The 15,758-nt window shown below is 57.0% G+C and overlaps 1 protein-coding gene across 4 annotated transcripts in view; it reads left to right on the forward strand.

The window, feature by feature from the left end:
- Positions 1–15,758, forward strand: part of RBPMS2 (RNA binding protein, mRNA processing factor 2) — a 44,075-nt gene that overhangs the window by 14,253 nt on the left and 14,064 nt on the right. For 2 of the 4 annotated variants that reach the window (XM_075432001.1, XM_075431998.1), the window contains exons 1-4: positions 765–985; positions 13,564–13,641; positions 14,332–14,370; positions 14,953–15,015. In XM_075432001.1, the coding sequence (XP_075288116.1) occupies positions 926–985; positions 13,564–13,641; positions 14,332–14,370; positions 14,953–15,015 (240 nt within the window). In that variant the 5' untranslated portion in view covers positions 765–925. Of the gene's footprint in view, positions 1–764; positions 986–13,563; positions 13,642–14,331; positions 14,371–14,952; positions 15,016–15,758 lie in introns of those variants that run through there. The other 2 variants (XM_075431999.1, XM_075432000.1) reach the window with 2 other exon arrangements.

Here is a 15,758-nt window from a genome sequence, read left to right on the forward strand (position 1 = left end):
CGAGGCTGGTCAGGGACCAGCGCGGGCAGGGAGAAGGGCAAGAAGATGGACATGCCTCCAGCCCACTCCTGCTCCAAGGCCCCAGAGCAGGGCTGTCTGTGGGGACATCGGGCTGCTCGGGCAGGAGGAATTGGGCTGCTGTCCCCAGGGGATGGGGGGCTGCTGTCCTGGGGTCTCAGGGCCACTGTCCCGGGCTCGTAGGGCTGCTGTCCTGGGCGTCGTGGGGCCACTGTCCCGGGATTACGGGATCGTGTCCTGAGCTCCCGGGGCTGCTGTTCCGGGGCTCGGGGCTCTCATCGCGGCGTTGCCGTCCCGGCGCCCTCGGCCCCCCGCGGAGCTCCGCCGCGGCCCCCCAGCCCCCGGGATGCCCGGGAAGGAGCGGCGCGGCCACGCTGCGGGCCGAGGGGCCGGAGGCCCCTTTAAGAAAGTCGAAGCCCTGAAGTTCATCAAAGTTTGAGAAAGTTTTTCGTGGAAAGTGGGGGGGGGGGGGGGGCGGCGGATAAAATAATTAAAATAACTCGAGCCCAACAACAACAGAACCCCCCCGAGCCCCACACCCCCGGGGGCGGGCCGGGCCCGGATTGGCGGCGGGCGGTGCGGGGGCGGCCCCGCGCGGGTGGGGCGGGGCGGGCGGGTCCCGGCCCCGCTGCTCGGTGCGCGGCGGCGGCACCGGGAGCAGCGGCGGCGGGGGCAGGGGCGCGTCGGCCCCGCAGCTGCGGCTCGTTGCGCTCCGCTCGGCCCCGCTCCGCCCGGCCCGGCCCGGCCCGGCCCGGCCCTTAACAGCGGCGCGGTCCCGGGACGCCGCATGTGAGCCGGGAGGGCTGCGCCGCGCCGCCCCGCACCGCCCCGCACCACCCCCGCGCACCGGCTACCCCGGAGCAGCCGACACTTCTCTCCCTCCCCGTCCCCACCCCGGCACCCCACTATGAGCAACCTCAACAAGGACACCGAGCACACCAACGGCAGCGGCACCGTCGAGGAGGAGGTGGGCGCCGGCGGGGCGGGGGGGTCCCGGGGCTGCGGGGACCTGGCGGGGGTCGCGGGGAGCGGGGCCGGAGCGCGGCGGGGACCCGGCGGTGAGGCGTCGGGGTTGGGGGGCCGGGGAGGGAGCGGGGATGCGGCCCCGGGGAGGGAGCGGAGGGCGCGGCGTCGGGGCGCCGGGGACGGGGAGGAGAGGCCGGGCCGTGGGAGCCGGGGTGCGGAGGCGTCGAGGTTGGAGGACCCCGGGCAGGGCGCCGGGAGCGGCTCGCCGGGCTGGAGCCCTGCAGAGGGTGAACCCCGGCTGGGGGGCCCTCGGCAGCCCCGCGACCCCGGACCCTCCGGGCAGGGGGTTGGCAGGTCCCCACTCTCTCCAGCCTTGAGTCTCCTGTCCCCAAGCCCCCGCGGCTGGAGGGCACCGGGCTCCCGCGTCTAGGCTTTGCCTGTGTGGACTGCTGGGGACACGCGTGGACCGTGGTGGTGGAGACCTTGCCCCCCTCCCCATGTGCTGGCAGCCCTGTTGGGGCTGGGGGGACTGTGAGGGGCCCTGCCTTCAGCCCCCATCCCCTGCGTGGCCATTGCAGAGCCTGGATGCTGCTGGGCTCTGCTGGGAGGGCTTGCAAGGGTTGCTCGGCTGTAGCCACATGCCGAGGCCAAGCTCACGTCTGCCCTTCTGGCTGTTGGTCGCATCGATGCTCGGGCAGCGCCTCTCTCATCGCGCCCCTCGAGCAGGTGTTGACGCAGTGGGTCGCCAGCCACCCTCCATCTTGGAGACGACGCTGGAAAACACCCGGCCTCAGTTGCGTTTTCTTGCAGTCCTCTGCACCCAGCCCTCGGGACCGGGGAGGTGCTCTGCCCCCCTCCCCTCACCCTCCGCCAGTGCGCCGTGCGTTTGCGCCACTGCAACATGGCGCCTGGCTTGCTCCGCCACCCACCAGGGCCGGATGGTCCCCGTGCACCAGGTGTCTTGGGGCCGTTGTCCCTGCTGGTCTTCAACCCCGGCATGGGGGGACCCGGGTAATGGGGTGGAATGGATTGGTGGGCGGTGGCTGTAGCATTTCTCTCCCCTGCACAGAGTGGGGCTTAGGTGATGCGATGGTACGTGGATGTGATGCTGCTGGTGGTATGTCCCAGCCTCCCTGGGTGGCACTGGTGTGGGTGGGTAGAGGGACAGAGCACCTGGGGCCCTGTATCGCTTCCCCAGTGTGGGGAGGGTCTGTACTGGGGGTTTGGTGGGCTGTGCACGCGTGCGCAGAAGGCTCAATGCGGCTCCTTGATCCAATTATTCACTGGCCTGCGCAGCTGCCCGAGGTTGATGCAGCATTGCTTCGGCTGGGCTGGTGCTTCGCTGGTCATGGCCAGGCGAGCTCGTGGTGCCGGCCCCAAGCCGGCCTGTTCTCTGCTGCTGGGTGGTGGTTTGGCAAAGTGGGTGCTGGAAGCTACTGCGTCTCAGGAGCCTGGGAATCCTAGTCCTTTGGGGAGGCCGGTCCTCCCCTGAGTGATGCTTGGTGGCTGGAAAACCGAGATAAAGATTGCATCCATGGAGAACAGGGCGAGGGTGGAACAGAAGCGGCCCCTGCTCTTTGTCATGCTGCCCGTGGGTGTGTGCAGGGAGGGGGACGGTCCAGTCCACCCTGCTAGATGGTCTGCAGCCTCCCTGGGTGTGTTTGTCACCCTGCACCCAGGGGTGCAGCAGAAGACCAACGACCCTGGAGGTGGCTGAAGATGCTTGGGAGGTGGTGGGCTGGAGCTGGGGGGGGGGGGGGGGGGGGGGGGGGCGTCCCTATCCCTGGTGGGATTGTTGTTGGAAAGCCCTCTCTGTGCCAGGATCCACCACAAATAATGCTGTAGTTGATGAGCTGCTGGTTGGGCTCCATGGTGGCCACTCTGAGCCTGCGGGAGCCCTCTGAACGCTTGATTTTCCCGCACGTCCTCCTGGCTGACCAGGAGCCATTCCTTGCAGCAGAAGCAGCTAATGGTGGTACCAGCAGTGACCTTGTGTTCAGGGTCCCAGCATGGTCTGGGGAGTTTAATCCCACATCCCACCCAAATTCTTGCCCAGAGCTCCCCTTGATACAGAGTGATAAACAAGTTTAAGGCAGAGCTGAATCCTTCAGTCCCAACGTACGCAGGAGGGTGTGCTGGAATATCTTCCCACACTGCGTGGATAATGCCGCCAGATCCTGGCGCTGCAGACATTCCTCCATTTCCATCCCTCCCCGCCCCATGAGCCTCCTTCGCCGCCTCCCCGAGCATTTGCAGAAGGGTGCTGGTGCCCCAGATACGGTGGGGCGAAGCTCCCAAATTCAGCCTTTCCCTTTATCTTATCTGCAAGCCCCTGGATCTCGCAGCCCCTTCCTGCCCGGTGACATGCGGAGGACAGGAATGCTTCTCACTCCTCTCGAGGTCGTTAACGGGAATGTTAAACAAACAGGGCCTAATGTCAGTCCCTGCTGTTCCTCACCAGACACCTCCCCGGACTCGATCCCTCCCCACTTGCTGCTATCTTCTGTTTAGTTTTCCAGGCAGCTGCCAATCTGTGTGACAGTGTATGTCCCAGCACTCCAAGGGGTGGTGTGAGACAGCTGCCGAGGTGCTGCACACCCCTCTTGCACGCAGAGCTTTTTCTGGCAGCTGGAGGAGCTTACTTGCTTGCCGTGGACACTGCGTGTTGCGTTCGTGGTCATATCTTAATAAGGATGCCGTGGGTTCACGCTGCTGTCTTGGGTGTCTGCTGAAGCAGTTCATCCTTGCTCTCCCAGGAGGTCACTGGAAAGCTGTGGGTCCATGGGGAGCAGGGGTACTGTGGAGCAGGCTGTCCAGATGCCCAATGCAGGTGGCTGAAGTCTGTGGTTGTCCCATGTGTCCTCTTGGCCCCTTCCCTCTGAATGACAGTGGCTGGTCTCATGGGCCAAACTGCAGCTCCATGGGTGGTGGCTGCTGCCGTCGTGGTAGAGCTTGGACATCGTGGACCCCTGAACGGGGAAAATGTCAAACATGAGGTGGTGCTGGGTGGGCAGAGCCTGGATGAGGACCCGGAGAAGGTACCTGGCTAAGCTCTGCTAGGAGAGGATCATCTTCCCTGGTGGTCCACGGCAAGGCTGCAGTGTTGCCCATTATTGTTAGAAAATACGCTGTTAGGGGAGGCAGAAGGCTCTCAGCTCCCAGACAGCCTCCTCGGCAGCAAGTACGTCATCCCTGGCCTTTCTTAGCTGTTGCATGCCGGGGCTGCCAGAAACCAGGCGGGAATGCCACTGGTGAGCAGCCTGTGTTACATACTGGATGTCTGTAGCACTTCATGGACTGGTGCCAGGCATCTCTTGACTTCTGTAATCTCTGCTTGAGTGGACCTAGATACCTCTTGCATGCATGGATTCTAGCTCTCTGACTTGAAACAAGTAAGGCTAATATAATTTCCGAAGTCAAATGACTCTCTGATGCTACTCCTTGCTACAAAGAGCTTGAGGGTGTAGTAGTTATGGTCATCACTTGTTCATCTTGCACTGGTTCTGGCTGAACCAAGATGGTGCTTCAGAGCCATCTTCATGCATTGTATAAGTCCCCTCGATGTTGGATGCAGCTTTCTGTTAGTGACAGATTGTTGGCTGAGCAAATACCCTGAAGTCACCATGCACGTGGAGGTTCTGGGAACTGGTGTGTTCCCAGACCTCCTCTTGGTCTATCAATGAGTTCCTCTTACTGGAGGAGGGATGTGGGAATCTCCCCGGTATCTCCTCATGTCCTGGTGCCTCTGCAAATACCCTGTAAAGGAGCTTCCTTCTCCTTTCTTGCTCTTTCAAATCTAAGTTTCTTAAATGTGAGTTTAAGCTGCTTTGAGCATCAATGTCCCAACTAGTCCCCATGATGGGGAAACTGTTCCTACTGCTGCTACCTGGCTGTCTAGCTGGTCTAGTAAATGTAACCCAGCTTCAGAAATGAGTCTTCTTCCTTGGCTAATCTGAGGAGTTGCTGGGCACAGCTTTCCCTGCTTGGCCTCAAAATGGAGGGGGTTTCTGGTGGTGCCTGCAGAAGTTGGGAAGGGCCAAACCCGAAGACTTCTTTGCTAACAAGGGATTCTCCTTTCCCCTCACCGAAGTAGGAAGGATGCCCTTGGAGATGTCTGGAAGGTAGCTATGAGTGGTCCAGGCTTTGCTGTCCTTCCTCATGCCTCTGCTAGAGGAACTGTCACTGTGGGAAGTCAAGTATGACTTGCTGGAACTGGTGCAGAAGGTTTTTGGAGCCAAAAGATCCTTTGGGCTTGCTGATCTTGGCCATGCCAAGTCATGAAGACTCTACTACTTGGATCCTGGAGCAACGCTTCTACATGTCTTGGAGCTCTGAGTGTGGAAGTGAGGTAGTCAGCACCTCAGCTACAGTGCTCAGCACCTTCTCTCAAGGAGTACCAGGCACTAGCTGGGATCCAGTAGCCTTCTCGGATCTGGAGGTGAGCAGTCTCAAGAGCATGTTCCCAGGGATGCCTGTACATCGTAGGCCCACCCCTGGAGCAGGAAAGTACCTTCTGCAGCAGCAGCCACCATTACAGGAGGACGTTTCACATGGCAGACGCTGTAAGTGAAAAGAATTTGTTTGTGCTTTAAAAGACCCATATGCCACGTGGGATGGCTGAAACAGAATTCCTCCTGCGTGACCAGTGCTGCAGAGCTGGACCTGGTGGGGAAGCAGGGCAGTGGGATGCAACCCTGGCACTGGAGCTGCTGAATCTGGGCCATACTGAGGTGCATCAGTGTAGCTGTGATCGTGAGCCAGCCCAGCATGTCTGATGAGGAGGGACCTTTGGGCGGGCAGTAGTACTAGCACCATGAGGAGATGCGTGCCAGGTGACCCTGCCCTTGGCATGGCAGAAATGGATGCTGCAGACTTGACAAGGACACTTTGAGCACTGCACCGCAGGGTCACGGCATGGTTGAGAGGCAACCTGTCCCAGGGCCTGCTGTCCTCCTCAGTTCAGCCGCACCGGAGAGGGGTGTTGTGATGCTTTAGATGGTGGCTGGATGGCAGGTGAGCATGGAGCTAGAGGCTTACACAAGATCTGGGCTGCTCTTGGTGTGTCTGGGGTGGTGAGGCTTTGTTTGGCCCCAGGGGTCACCCGTTGGCTCTTGCTTGGAGATGGGAGCAGGGATGGTGCTGAGCCTTGCTCTGCCTATCTGTCTAGTGAACATCATCTCCTGCACCTAGTCCTGTGGGCAGGGACAAGATGTTGACCTCTGTGTTTCCTATGGGAAGGAATAGTCTGAAGCCCAGCAGCCAATTGTTGTCCTGTGTTAGGGTGAGGTGGCAGAGCATAGATATGAGATCCTGCCTCCAGCCTTGCTCTGGTGTGTCTAGTGGCTGCTGGGGCGGGTTTCTGTAGAGGACAGTTGCATGGGGCTGCATATGGTGGCCTTGCACATTGTCCTCCTTGATCACTGAGCCCAGGCTTATCTGGGCACAGGCTGTGGTTGCTGGACACCCAAGGAGTTAGTTGTAGTCTTATCCATGTGGGAGATCCACAGCCCTGTTGCATTTCCCAGAAGAGGCTATGGAAATGTTGCACCTTCTAGTTTGGGATGGTGCATTCCCTCCTGCACTGCAAAGGATGTGATGATGGGTTCTTGCAATAATGCGGGGTCAGGTCTTTGTATGTGGCTCTGTCAGAAGCTGTTGGCCTGGGGATGTATGTCCCTCCATCCGCTTTCAAGGATGGGAGGCCAGTGTTTGTCTGAAACTGTGGCTCCCCTGGGTCACCTATAGCAATGGCTCGAAGTGTAGAGCAAGCTATGGACTTGGAGAGAGCACCCAGCTCCTCTGGGAGGTATTGGAGGAAGGAAGCTTCACCTCCTGGGTTTCCCTCCCTGCAGTAGGATGCCAGTGGGCAGCTGGCTGGGACATGACCTATTTCTGTTGGGGGCGTTAAAGCTTAGACTGTGTGCTGTATCCATTTGTGTTATGGGCTCTGCACTGTCCCAGACTCTCCTTGCCCTCTATATTGTACAAGCTGGGTGCCTGCTCGGGGTCTGGTTGATGGCTAGTGTTGGCACTTCTGGTCCATTTTTGGGTAGCACAGCCCCTGCCCACGGCCTAGTGGCCCTGTCTTGTGAAGAACTGGACTAATGCAATGGTAGCTCAGTCCTGTGGGTGCTGGGCATCCTACTGGTGTCCCCCCAAAGGTCTCCATGTGATTGGGGTGACAATCCAATAACCACTGTCACCAGTGGAGAGCTGCTGCAAACTTTCACTTGGGTTTTGTGGAAGACTTACTTGCTGTTGGGCCGTGGAGATACCAGGCGTGCTCCATGGGGCTGTGGCATGGCCATCGGTGAGAACAAATGCTTGGGTGTAGGTGGGAGGAGCTGGTCTGCAGCAGGTTTTCCTGGTGTGAGAGCTGTCCCTGAGGTTAAGGTCCACGGCTCCAGCTGATGCTGAAGGGTGTCTGTAGGTCCCCAGACATCACAGGCTGACAGATGTGCTGCTGGGACCATGGAGTCAGGGACTCAGTGCAGTCTGCTGAGTAGTGCAAGCATCGGTGTGAGCATCCTTCAGCATGTTGGCTATTATGCTTGTGCACATCTCCTCTAGCTTGGAAGACCTCTTAGCAAGGTGGAAGGCTGTGATGGCAGCCTGAGGATGTTCAGCCAGTGTCTTCCTGAGCCAGGGAATGGCTCTTCTGGCACAGCGACATCTTGGGAGTTGCAGGGCTGGCCTCCCCAAGTGTTTCAACAGCTCTGAGCCCTTGCTGTGGATCAAGGCCCCTGGGTGCCATCCTTTCCACAACATCCTGCAGGGATGCAGGGGACAGGACTTGATAGCAGGGAGCTGGGGGGAGTCTCTGTTGCAGAGCCGCACCAGTAACGCTTGCTGCGCCGAGGCCATGGGCTATTCTTGGGTGCTGCTCCAATATGGCTGGACTTATCGGTGCCCATGTACTTCCTGCTCCCTTGGGCAGGGGCCGGTGCCTCTGCCTGCTTCCCCCTCGCTCGCACGCCTTCCTGCCCTGACCGCAGGGGCGGCTGAGCCCCGCCGACATCCCCCTGCGCCGTGTGGGGGAAGAGCGATGCCGGCGAGGGGCTGACCAGGCTATAAGCAGCGTCACATGTGAAACGCCCCAGCCTTGGGGACAAAACGCTTCTGCGTTTGGGCTTGCTTGTGGTCAGCCTGCCTTCCTGCTCTCCAGGCGAGCAGCGTGTTAGTCCTTGGGCACCTTTTGCGTGAAAGGCTGATTTTGGAGGGAAACGCCTGAAGTTTTCCTTGCTTTGAGTGCTGGGGGAGGTCCAAGACCCTCTTCCCCTCTGGGAATGGGTGCACATCTTTGTGGTGTGGAGGAGATGTCCTGTGGCTGTGGCTGCTCGGGGATTCCTGGTTGGAGCTGGTCCTGTGATGGGGCTCAGCACTGCCCTGCCTGCCGGCCCTGTGAACTGCCCGAGGACATCGCAGCTCTGGCAGCGCTGGAGTTGCGAGCAGACAGCCAGCTCTTGCAGCTTCTCTGCTGATGGAGGGGGAACGGAGGCACGGAGCGGTGAAGGAGCCTGCTAGCGAGCCCATTCCCCTTGGGAGGCACACTCTGTGGCGTTGAGGCTGCCCTGCTTTCCTGCCGAGCTCTCCCTAGCACAGACCAGCCATCTCTCCCCCCCTGTTTCCCCTCTCCTGTGTTTTCTGGGGGTTTGATGTGCTGAGGAGCAAAACTGCCCAGGACTGGGTCCACCCAGCACAGTGGCAGGAACCCTCCAGCCCCATGTCCCATCTGGGGTGGTGAGGTGAGGGTACCATCCCATTTTTAAGCCCTGCCACTGGGCTCTGGAGCGTTTCCCTCCCTGCAGCCCTGTTTTGCAGGCTTGCCTCCCTGCCTTTCGCTGCTGTGCCTTATAAGTCCCGGCTCCCGGGGCAGCCGACAGCCTCGCTGCATTCCAGCGGCCTCATGTCAAGTGGCCCTTGCTGTATCGTGGTGGCCAGGGCTGGGGCTCTGTACCCTCCCTGTGTCTCCGCTGGTGGCCCCGGGTGCCAGAGAGCCACCCCACTGGGATGCTCGCCCATGTACCTGGGGTGCTGAGACCTCAGGGTGGCTGCCCGGAGCAGGGACTGCCTTTGGGGTGCTGCGGCAGAGCTTGTCCCCGTCCTTGGCAGGGTGATGCGGGCTCCCTTCTGCTGATGGTGCAGGAAAAAGGCTCAGTGGACCTATCAGTGTGTCTGAGATGGCTTGTCTCCGGGGAAAAAATGGCGTGTGCCTGTCTATAGCTGGGGGTGGCTTCCCAGAGGGTGTGACATCCTGTGGCACGGTGTGGATGAGGCATTAGAGCACGTTGCTGCTGTAGCTGTCCTTGGGTGTCTCCTAACCACTGGTGGAAAAGGCTTGCATGCTTCAGGTGCTGGGACGGTGGTCGCACACCTGGCCAGTTTTGGGGGGACTGGAGAGGGGTACTTGTGCTTTTACATCTAATGTTTCTGATGTAACTTGACCCTTGCCAGGCTTCACGGCAGTGTCTGGCTCTGCTTCAGGCTCCCTTTTGAGAGTTCTTACTTACAAGCAGACGTGGCCAGGAGGTGCTGTAAGAGCCATGCTGACCTCCTGGCTGTGGTGGGAAGAGGCAGGTGTTGCTTGGCTTCTTCAAAGCCTTGGTGCCAAGTACCTGGCTGTGCTCACACTAGCTGTGTGTCTCTTCTGGGAGACACAGCTGTGTAAGGATTGCTTTCGAGCCACCAAGAACTTCAGCACTGAATGGGTTTGTCCTTGTCCCTCCCTCCTCCTGCGTGGGAAGCTATGCTGGGATCCTCCCTCTCCAAGAGATGGCCTGGATGGTCTTGTCCCTCCTGGCACAAATCCTGTTTTCCGTGGCTCTCCTCCATCTCTGCCAGGTGTTTGGACTGGGGACATCCCCAGAGGGGGCAGGGATGGGAAATGGAAAGTGTTTTCTGCAGGGCCTCCAGCAGTCTGACCCCGCTGGGCTGTCCTGGGCGAGTGCTGCTCCCTGCCCCACCATTCTGCTTGGTGTGTGTGTGTCCCGTTGTCCGGGGCGCGATGGGGTTGCTCTCACCTGGAACCTCATCTTCAGTGGCTGGTAGCAAAGTCTAAGGGTAAGCATAAGAACAAGGTATTCCTGGAGACCTGCTTCTGCTGTATATTCTTCAAGCTCCTGCTGAACATGCAGTTTGGCCCAGGCAGTTCCTGATCTAGACCCAGATGGATTTCTTTTTGTCCTGTGGCTTTTCCAGCTGCTCTGTGGGGAGGCTGAATATCTACATGGATCCGGTGTTTGGCAGCAGAGAGCTGGAGTGGGGAAAATCTATTTAAGCAGAAGCCCACCTGCCTTGGCACGTTGAGTGCAAGGGCTAGAAGCCTGGGTTCGTCAGCCCTGGGTGACCCTAGTGGGGTCTCAAAGCCTGCAGGACTCAGGCTGCAAGGGGGTGGACTGGGGAGCCCCAGTTCCACTGGAGGATGCTTGTCCGGATTCTACTGTTGCCCTGGTCTGTAGTTTCTTCGTTTTTTGGGGGAGAAGGGGGAGGAGGCTAGACCAGGGCTGCCCACAGTGCACGAGATGCTTGGACTGGCAAGTTGCTTCCTGCTTTTCTCCTGGGAGACAACCCAAATCTCCTTTGCCTTCTGATTGCTCCTATGTTTAAGCCTGGTCTCGGAAGCAATCTCCCTTCTGGCTTGCCTCGCCCTGTCCCTCAAATGTATTGCTTGGGGGTCTCACCAGCCTCACCCTCCCCGGAATCACTTGGTCTCACTTTCCCCTTACCCTCTTCTAGATCACTTATGGATGTGCTGAACTGCAGAGATCTCAGAAAACCAAATGCTTGGTCTCATTGTTTCTCCTAACAAGCTCTTCTGAGCAGGGACCTTCCTTAGTCTGTATTGAGACCCTTGGGGGAAACCTCATTTGAAGACCTTAGTTGGTGGCATTTGGGATTGCCCAGGCTTTCTTTGGGGTGATGCCAGCCCTTGGTGGGTGGTGTAGGTTGCCTGGGATCCCCTCTCCAATGCCATGTATGGTGCTAGACTAGACCTGGAGGCCAAGGGAAGCTTTTGGCCTGTGAGAGAAGGTCCTATCCTTAGCAGAAACTTATGGGGCTGGCATTAGGAGCTTGCTACGTCTGACAAAGCTTTGCTAGGCACCTGCATTCCTCTGTTCAGGCTGCTGTAAGGACTCCAAGTAGCTGACTTTCCCCTTCCCCAAGCAGCCATGTGTCTTCCATACTGTCACGCCTGTCGCAAGGACTTACCAAGCAACGCATCACGGGACCATTTAGAGACCCAACAGGGATGCAGATTTCTATCTGCTCGGAAGAATCATCCATTCTGGGGTCTGAGCACGCTCAGATCCTGAAATATTGAAAAGGGATGGTGCTCTCACATGGCTGAGGCACATGTGTGCTACCACACTGCATGCAGTCCTCCCCTGCAAAAGATGGCTGTGCGTCTTCTGGGAATGTGCTGCAGGCGCTCCACGTAGCTCACGCTGAAGTGCAAGCGCCAAAGTCTTTGAGGCAGCCAGCAGGCCGAGAGACAGTGCCGTCCCCCACTCTGTCTGGGCATGAGGTGGCCCTGGAGTGCTGCATCAAATGAGGGGCTGGCTGAGCAGGGAGACTGTAGGGAGTGAGCCTAAGCATGGAAAGTGTTTCTGGAGTGCTCCAGGTAGCATTCCGCTTCCCTGGACAGGGCAAAGCAGAAGCTGGGGCGTGTGTCACAGGGCTGTCCACACTGAGGGACCGAGGAGGGGACCGGAAGGATGCTGGTACTGGAGGGAGGGATGCTCAGTGGCTGCATCCTGGAGCAGTCTTGAGATGCCAGACTGGAGAAGGCTTTGCACACTAATGGGGGGTGGTAGCAGCCCACTGGATTGTTCAGTGGGGGGTAGCAACCTTTAGCCTCATCAAGAGGCAGAGGACCCTAAGACTTTCATGATCACTGTCCCTCCTGGAGGGCTTAAGCTGCCCGCTGAGTTGATGTGAAGGGTATATCTCTGCCCTGGCAGAACTGTCCTGGGCACGGGAGCTCAAGGAGGTGTTTGTTTTCTCCTGTAAGTAAGAGAAACCTCCCTGTTTGGATGAGTCCGAATCCGGGTGCCCCCAAAGAGCTGCACGGTGCAGAGGCTCTGCTGCATGCTCCTGTGTTTTCAGGTGGCTGCTGCCTCCAGTGCAGGAGCTGGGCAAGCGTGTGCTGCTCACTTTAGTGGCAAAAGAGGTTTCACGAGGAGTCAGATACAACCCCCTTCCTCTGGGGAAAGGCAAATGGCCAAGCAGAAACTAAATGAGGGAGCAGAGCACTCCTGCCCTGCAGATGTAATGGGGTTACTCTGGACTGGAAACAGGCCAGGAATTGGGCTCTGTCTTAGGGCTTCTGGTCCTGCTGCATGTCTGGCAGCCCCAAAATGTCTGGCACTGTTTGGTGCCTTTCTGAGTGCCTGGGCATCAGTGCTGTCCCAGGACCTTCGTGTTTGGGACTGACTGGGTGGGTGGCATCCCCATGCAGTGAATGATGAGGAACGCAGAGCTCCATCTCATTCCCATAGTCTTGTCTTCCCTCACTTCTCTGTCGGTGCTGGCCGAGCTGTGCTTGTGGTCTCCTGGTCCTTGTTAATGATGACTAGTGTCTTGGTGACCTCTGTGCATAACTTCCCTTTACAGCTCTGTGCTGATTTACAAGAAGTCTTGGCAGCTTCATCATGCTGTTTCCTATGGAAATAGGCTGCCAGCCAATGTTTCCCAGCGCAGGGAGAAGGTGGCCATGATGGTCTGACTGTTGAGCAGAGTTCTCCCAGGCCGTGAGCCTTTAGCAATGTTTCTTCTTCCTGGCTATTCATGTGAACTAGTATAGATAATTTCAACAGACTATCTATTGAAATCTTCTGTACTGTATTTTTGTTTATACATGCTGAGTGCATTTGGACTTGGTACATGACTTCTACAGCTTGGAAAGAGCAGCAGCCTACATGGACTTGGTGCAGCACAGCTGGCTTTTGGCTGGGCACGACAGAACAAACACTGCACAAGCTGGTTTGGGAGCAACTCCTGAAGGGTCTGATGTGTGTTGGTGAAGGAGCTGGGATGGACCCAAAAATCATCCTCCCAATGATGTTCTGGGGCTTTTGCAGTGAGGTGTTTTTCAAAATTGAGGGCTGTCTTTGAATCAGTGGCTAAAGTGAAGTGCCAGGGTGGGCTAAGGAAAGGCGATCTAGTGTGTGATCTGTAGAAAGCACTAGAGAGACAACTGGGGTTTGTACTGGACTCTTCTGTACCTTTGGTATGTGTCAAACTCTGTGTTAGTGCTTTTGGGAGTGTATGGTCTTCTAGCAGTCTTTTCAAGTTTTGGTCATTAAGGTCCAGTCAGACTGTGGGGCTGGTGTCCATGCCCTAATCGGCCTGTTCTCCTAGAGACTGAATTTTTTGGAAGGTCTAAATCCTTTGTGGTAGGGAGGAAAGGACTGAGTGTATTTTTATCCTGGACAATGCTCCTCTAATGTAGTGCCTGCAAAGCCACCTTTGGTGCAGGGTGTCCTACTCTTGTTGCACCCAGCTTCTGAACTGTGCTCTGTGCTCCTGCTTTGGTCCTAAGCATCTCCTTTCAGTAGACCTTGTTGACCTCTCTCCTAGGTACGGACACTGTTTGTCAGTGGCCTTCCTGTGGATATCAAGCCCAGAGAGCTCTACCTACTCTTCCGACCGTTCAAGGTAAGAAGGTCTTCAAACTTGTTCTTTGGTGGGAAAGATGCTGTCTTGTGGCCAACTTTGCAGCAAAGATCTCTGTCAGAGGGGAAGCAAGGATGAAGCGGGAAGGTAGGCCTTCTTTGAAAGCTTGGGGAACCAGGTATGAAACAAGAATGGTATCCCATAGCTTGCACTCAGCCGGGTAACCTCCTCTGGAACCTGTTGTTGAAATCATGCTGTCTCCAAGCTCAATGAAGGCTGCTCAGTTAGCCCTTCTGCCCGACTGGACCAGCCCTTCGTTGAGGATGTGTCCTGATCCCCTAACTGTCCATCCTTCACTAGATCACCACACAGGCTGTCCTTGGGGGAAGTGGGGTTCCCTTGTTTGTGCTCTTCTAGCGCAGGGTGCTCTGTGCTCTCTAGGCACTAGCCAGACAGGGTGCTCATCTTAGTAGCTTGGTGAAGAGCTAGAAAATGGGATTTCTTCCCAAAGGGCCAGAATGGAATAGCTAAGATACCCCTTACACCCTTAGTCTAATCTGTCTTCTCTTTTGGTGGGAAAGAGGAGAAGTGTTATGCACCTCCTCCTGCTGCAAACCCTGCCTTATGAAGGGTTTAGTGCTACAGGAACTCCTGGAGCTGTCACATCATGTCTCGGTTGTAGCTTGGCTCCTTCAGGAACCTGATACTGACTTGCTTTCTTCCCTGCTGCAGGGTTATGAAGGGTCACTGATCAAGCTAACTTCAAAGCAGGTACTTCTTTTTTCCAGCACTTAGGTATTTTTGACTTTTTCTAGAAAACTAAACATGCCTGGAGGAGAGGGGGGACAGACACCATTTCACTGTGTGAAGCATTGTCTGTATTCAGCACCGTGTATACAGCTGGGTTCTGCTCACATCCACCATCCTGGTGGCACGAAGCTCTCAGCATGTGTTGAATGGCTCCATATCTTCTGTTGATGCCCAGGGCCATGGGCACTGGGTGAGACCTGATGCTTCAGCCTCAAACCCTGTGCTGCCAGAAACCTTCCCCAATCCCAACCTAAACAAGGCAGTGGTTCTGCTCATGGGCAAGGAGGAGTGCTTGCTTGGTGGCTACCAGGGTGAGCAGTGCCCCCACGTGTAGGAATACCAAAGCATTTTGGTGTGGTGGGAGCAGACACCAAGCAGGAATCTTGGGATCATCACCCAAGACCCTTCAAGCTCTTCTTGAAGGCCATATGCAACTTTGGATGGCCTCTTCTTGCTGTAAGCTGTCTGGGGCAGAGGGGGTTGCAGGGTAGTCTGAGGAGCTGGAAGAGGCTTCCAAACTGAAATTTGCATTATTTCTTTTAGCCAGTTGGTTTTGTGACCTTTGACAGCCGGGCTGGTGCTGAAGCAGCAAAGAACGCCTTGAATGTGAGTACCTGATGTGCCGGGAGGCCCCAGGGAGGGCTGGGAGCCATGCAACCTGCCATAGCTAGACCTGGGGTTGTGGGCTAGAGTGGTGCTTGGCTTGTCCATAGCATGGGAAGGGTCAGGGTGTCTCAGCTGTGACCTTGAGTATGGAAGCTAAATGGTCCTGCAGCATCTCACCAGGGAAGCAGGAGAGCTGTTTAAGGCTGACATCAGCCTGAGCAAATGGATGCAAAAAGGTGTAGTTTCTGACCATGGTCAGGTGCGGTTTCTGACCCTGGAAGACTGCTCCAGGGCCTGTGAGGGTGTGGGGAAAGAACAGCTACTTCTTTTCTGGAGTTGGCATGCACCTCCTTACTCAGCAGTTGGCCTCTGATAACAGAACCCAGGCTATGAATCCTTTTCCTTATCCATTAAGTGTTCCCCCTGTACAGGGAAGAGTTGTGGACTAAGAGGACCCCTTGTTCGTTACCTGTGTGTTGAGGGGTGGCCAGAGCTACTCCTCAAGGAGTTCTTCCTCCTGCTGTCTGCACTGAGTGCCAAGGTGGGGGCTCGTGCTAGCCTGACTGCTTGACTTGACCTTGGCTTGTAGTACCTGAAGAAGGCAGGTCTTAGCAAGCAGATGAGAAGAGAGGAGTTGAGGGCATAGATGGTTGTCAGGCTTATACAGGCATAGAGTGATACCCAGTTGACACCCTGTAATGTTTTAACAAAGCATGTGGAGCTAAACTTGTGTTTAGTGTCAG

This window comes from Opisthocomus hoazin, chromosome 10, assembly GCF_030867145.1.
Source record: "Opisthocomus hoazin isolate bOpiHoa1 chromosome 10, bOpiHoa1.hap1, whole genome shotgun sequence".
NCBI lineage: Eukaryota > Metazoa > Chordata > Aves > Opisthocomiformes > Opisthocomidae > Opisthocomus > Opisthocomus hoazin.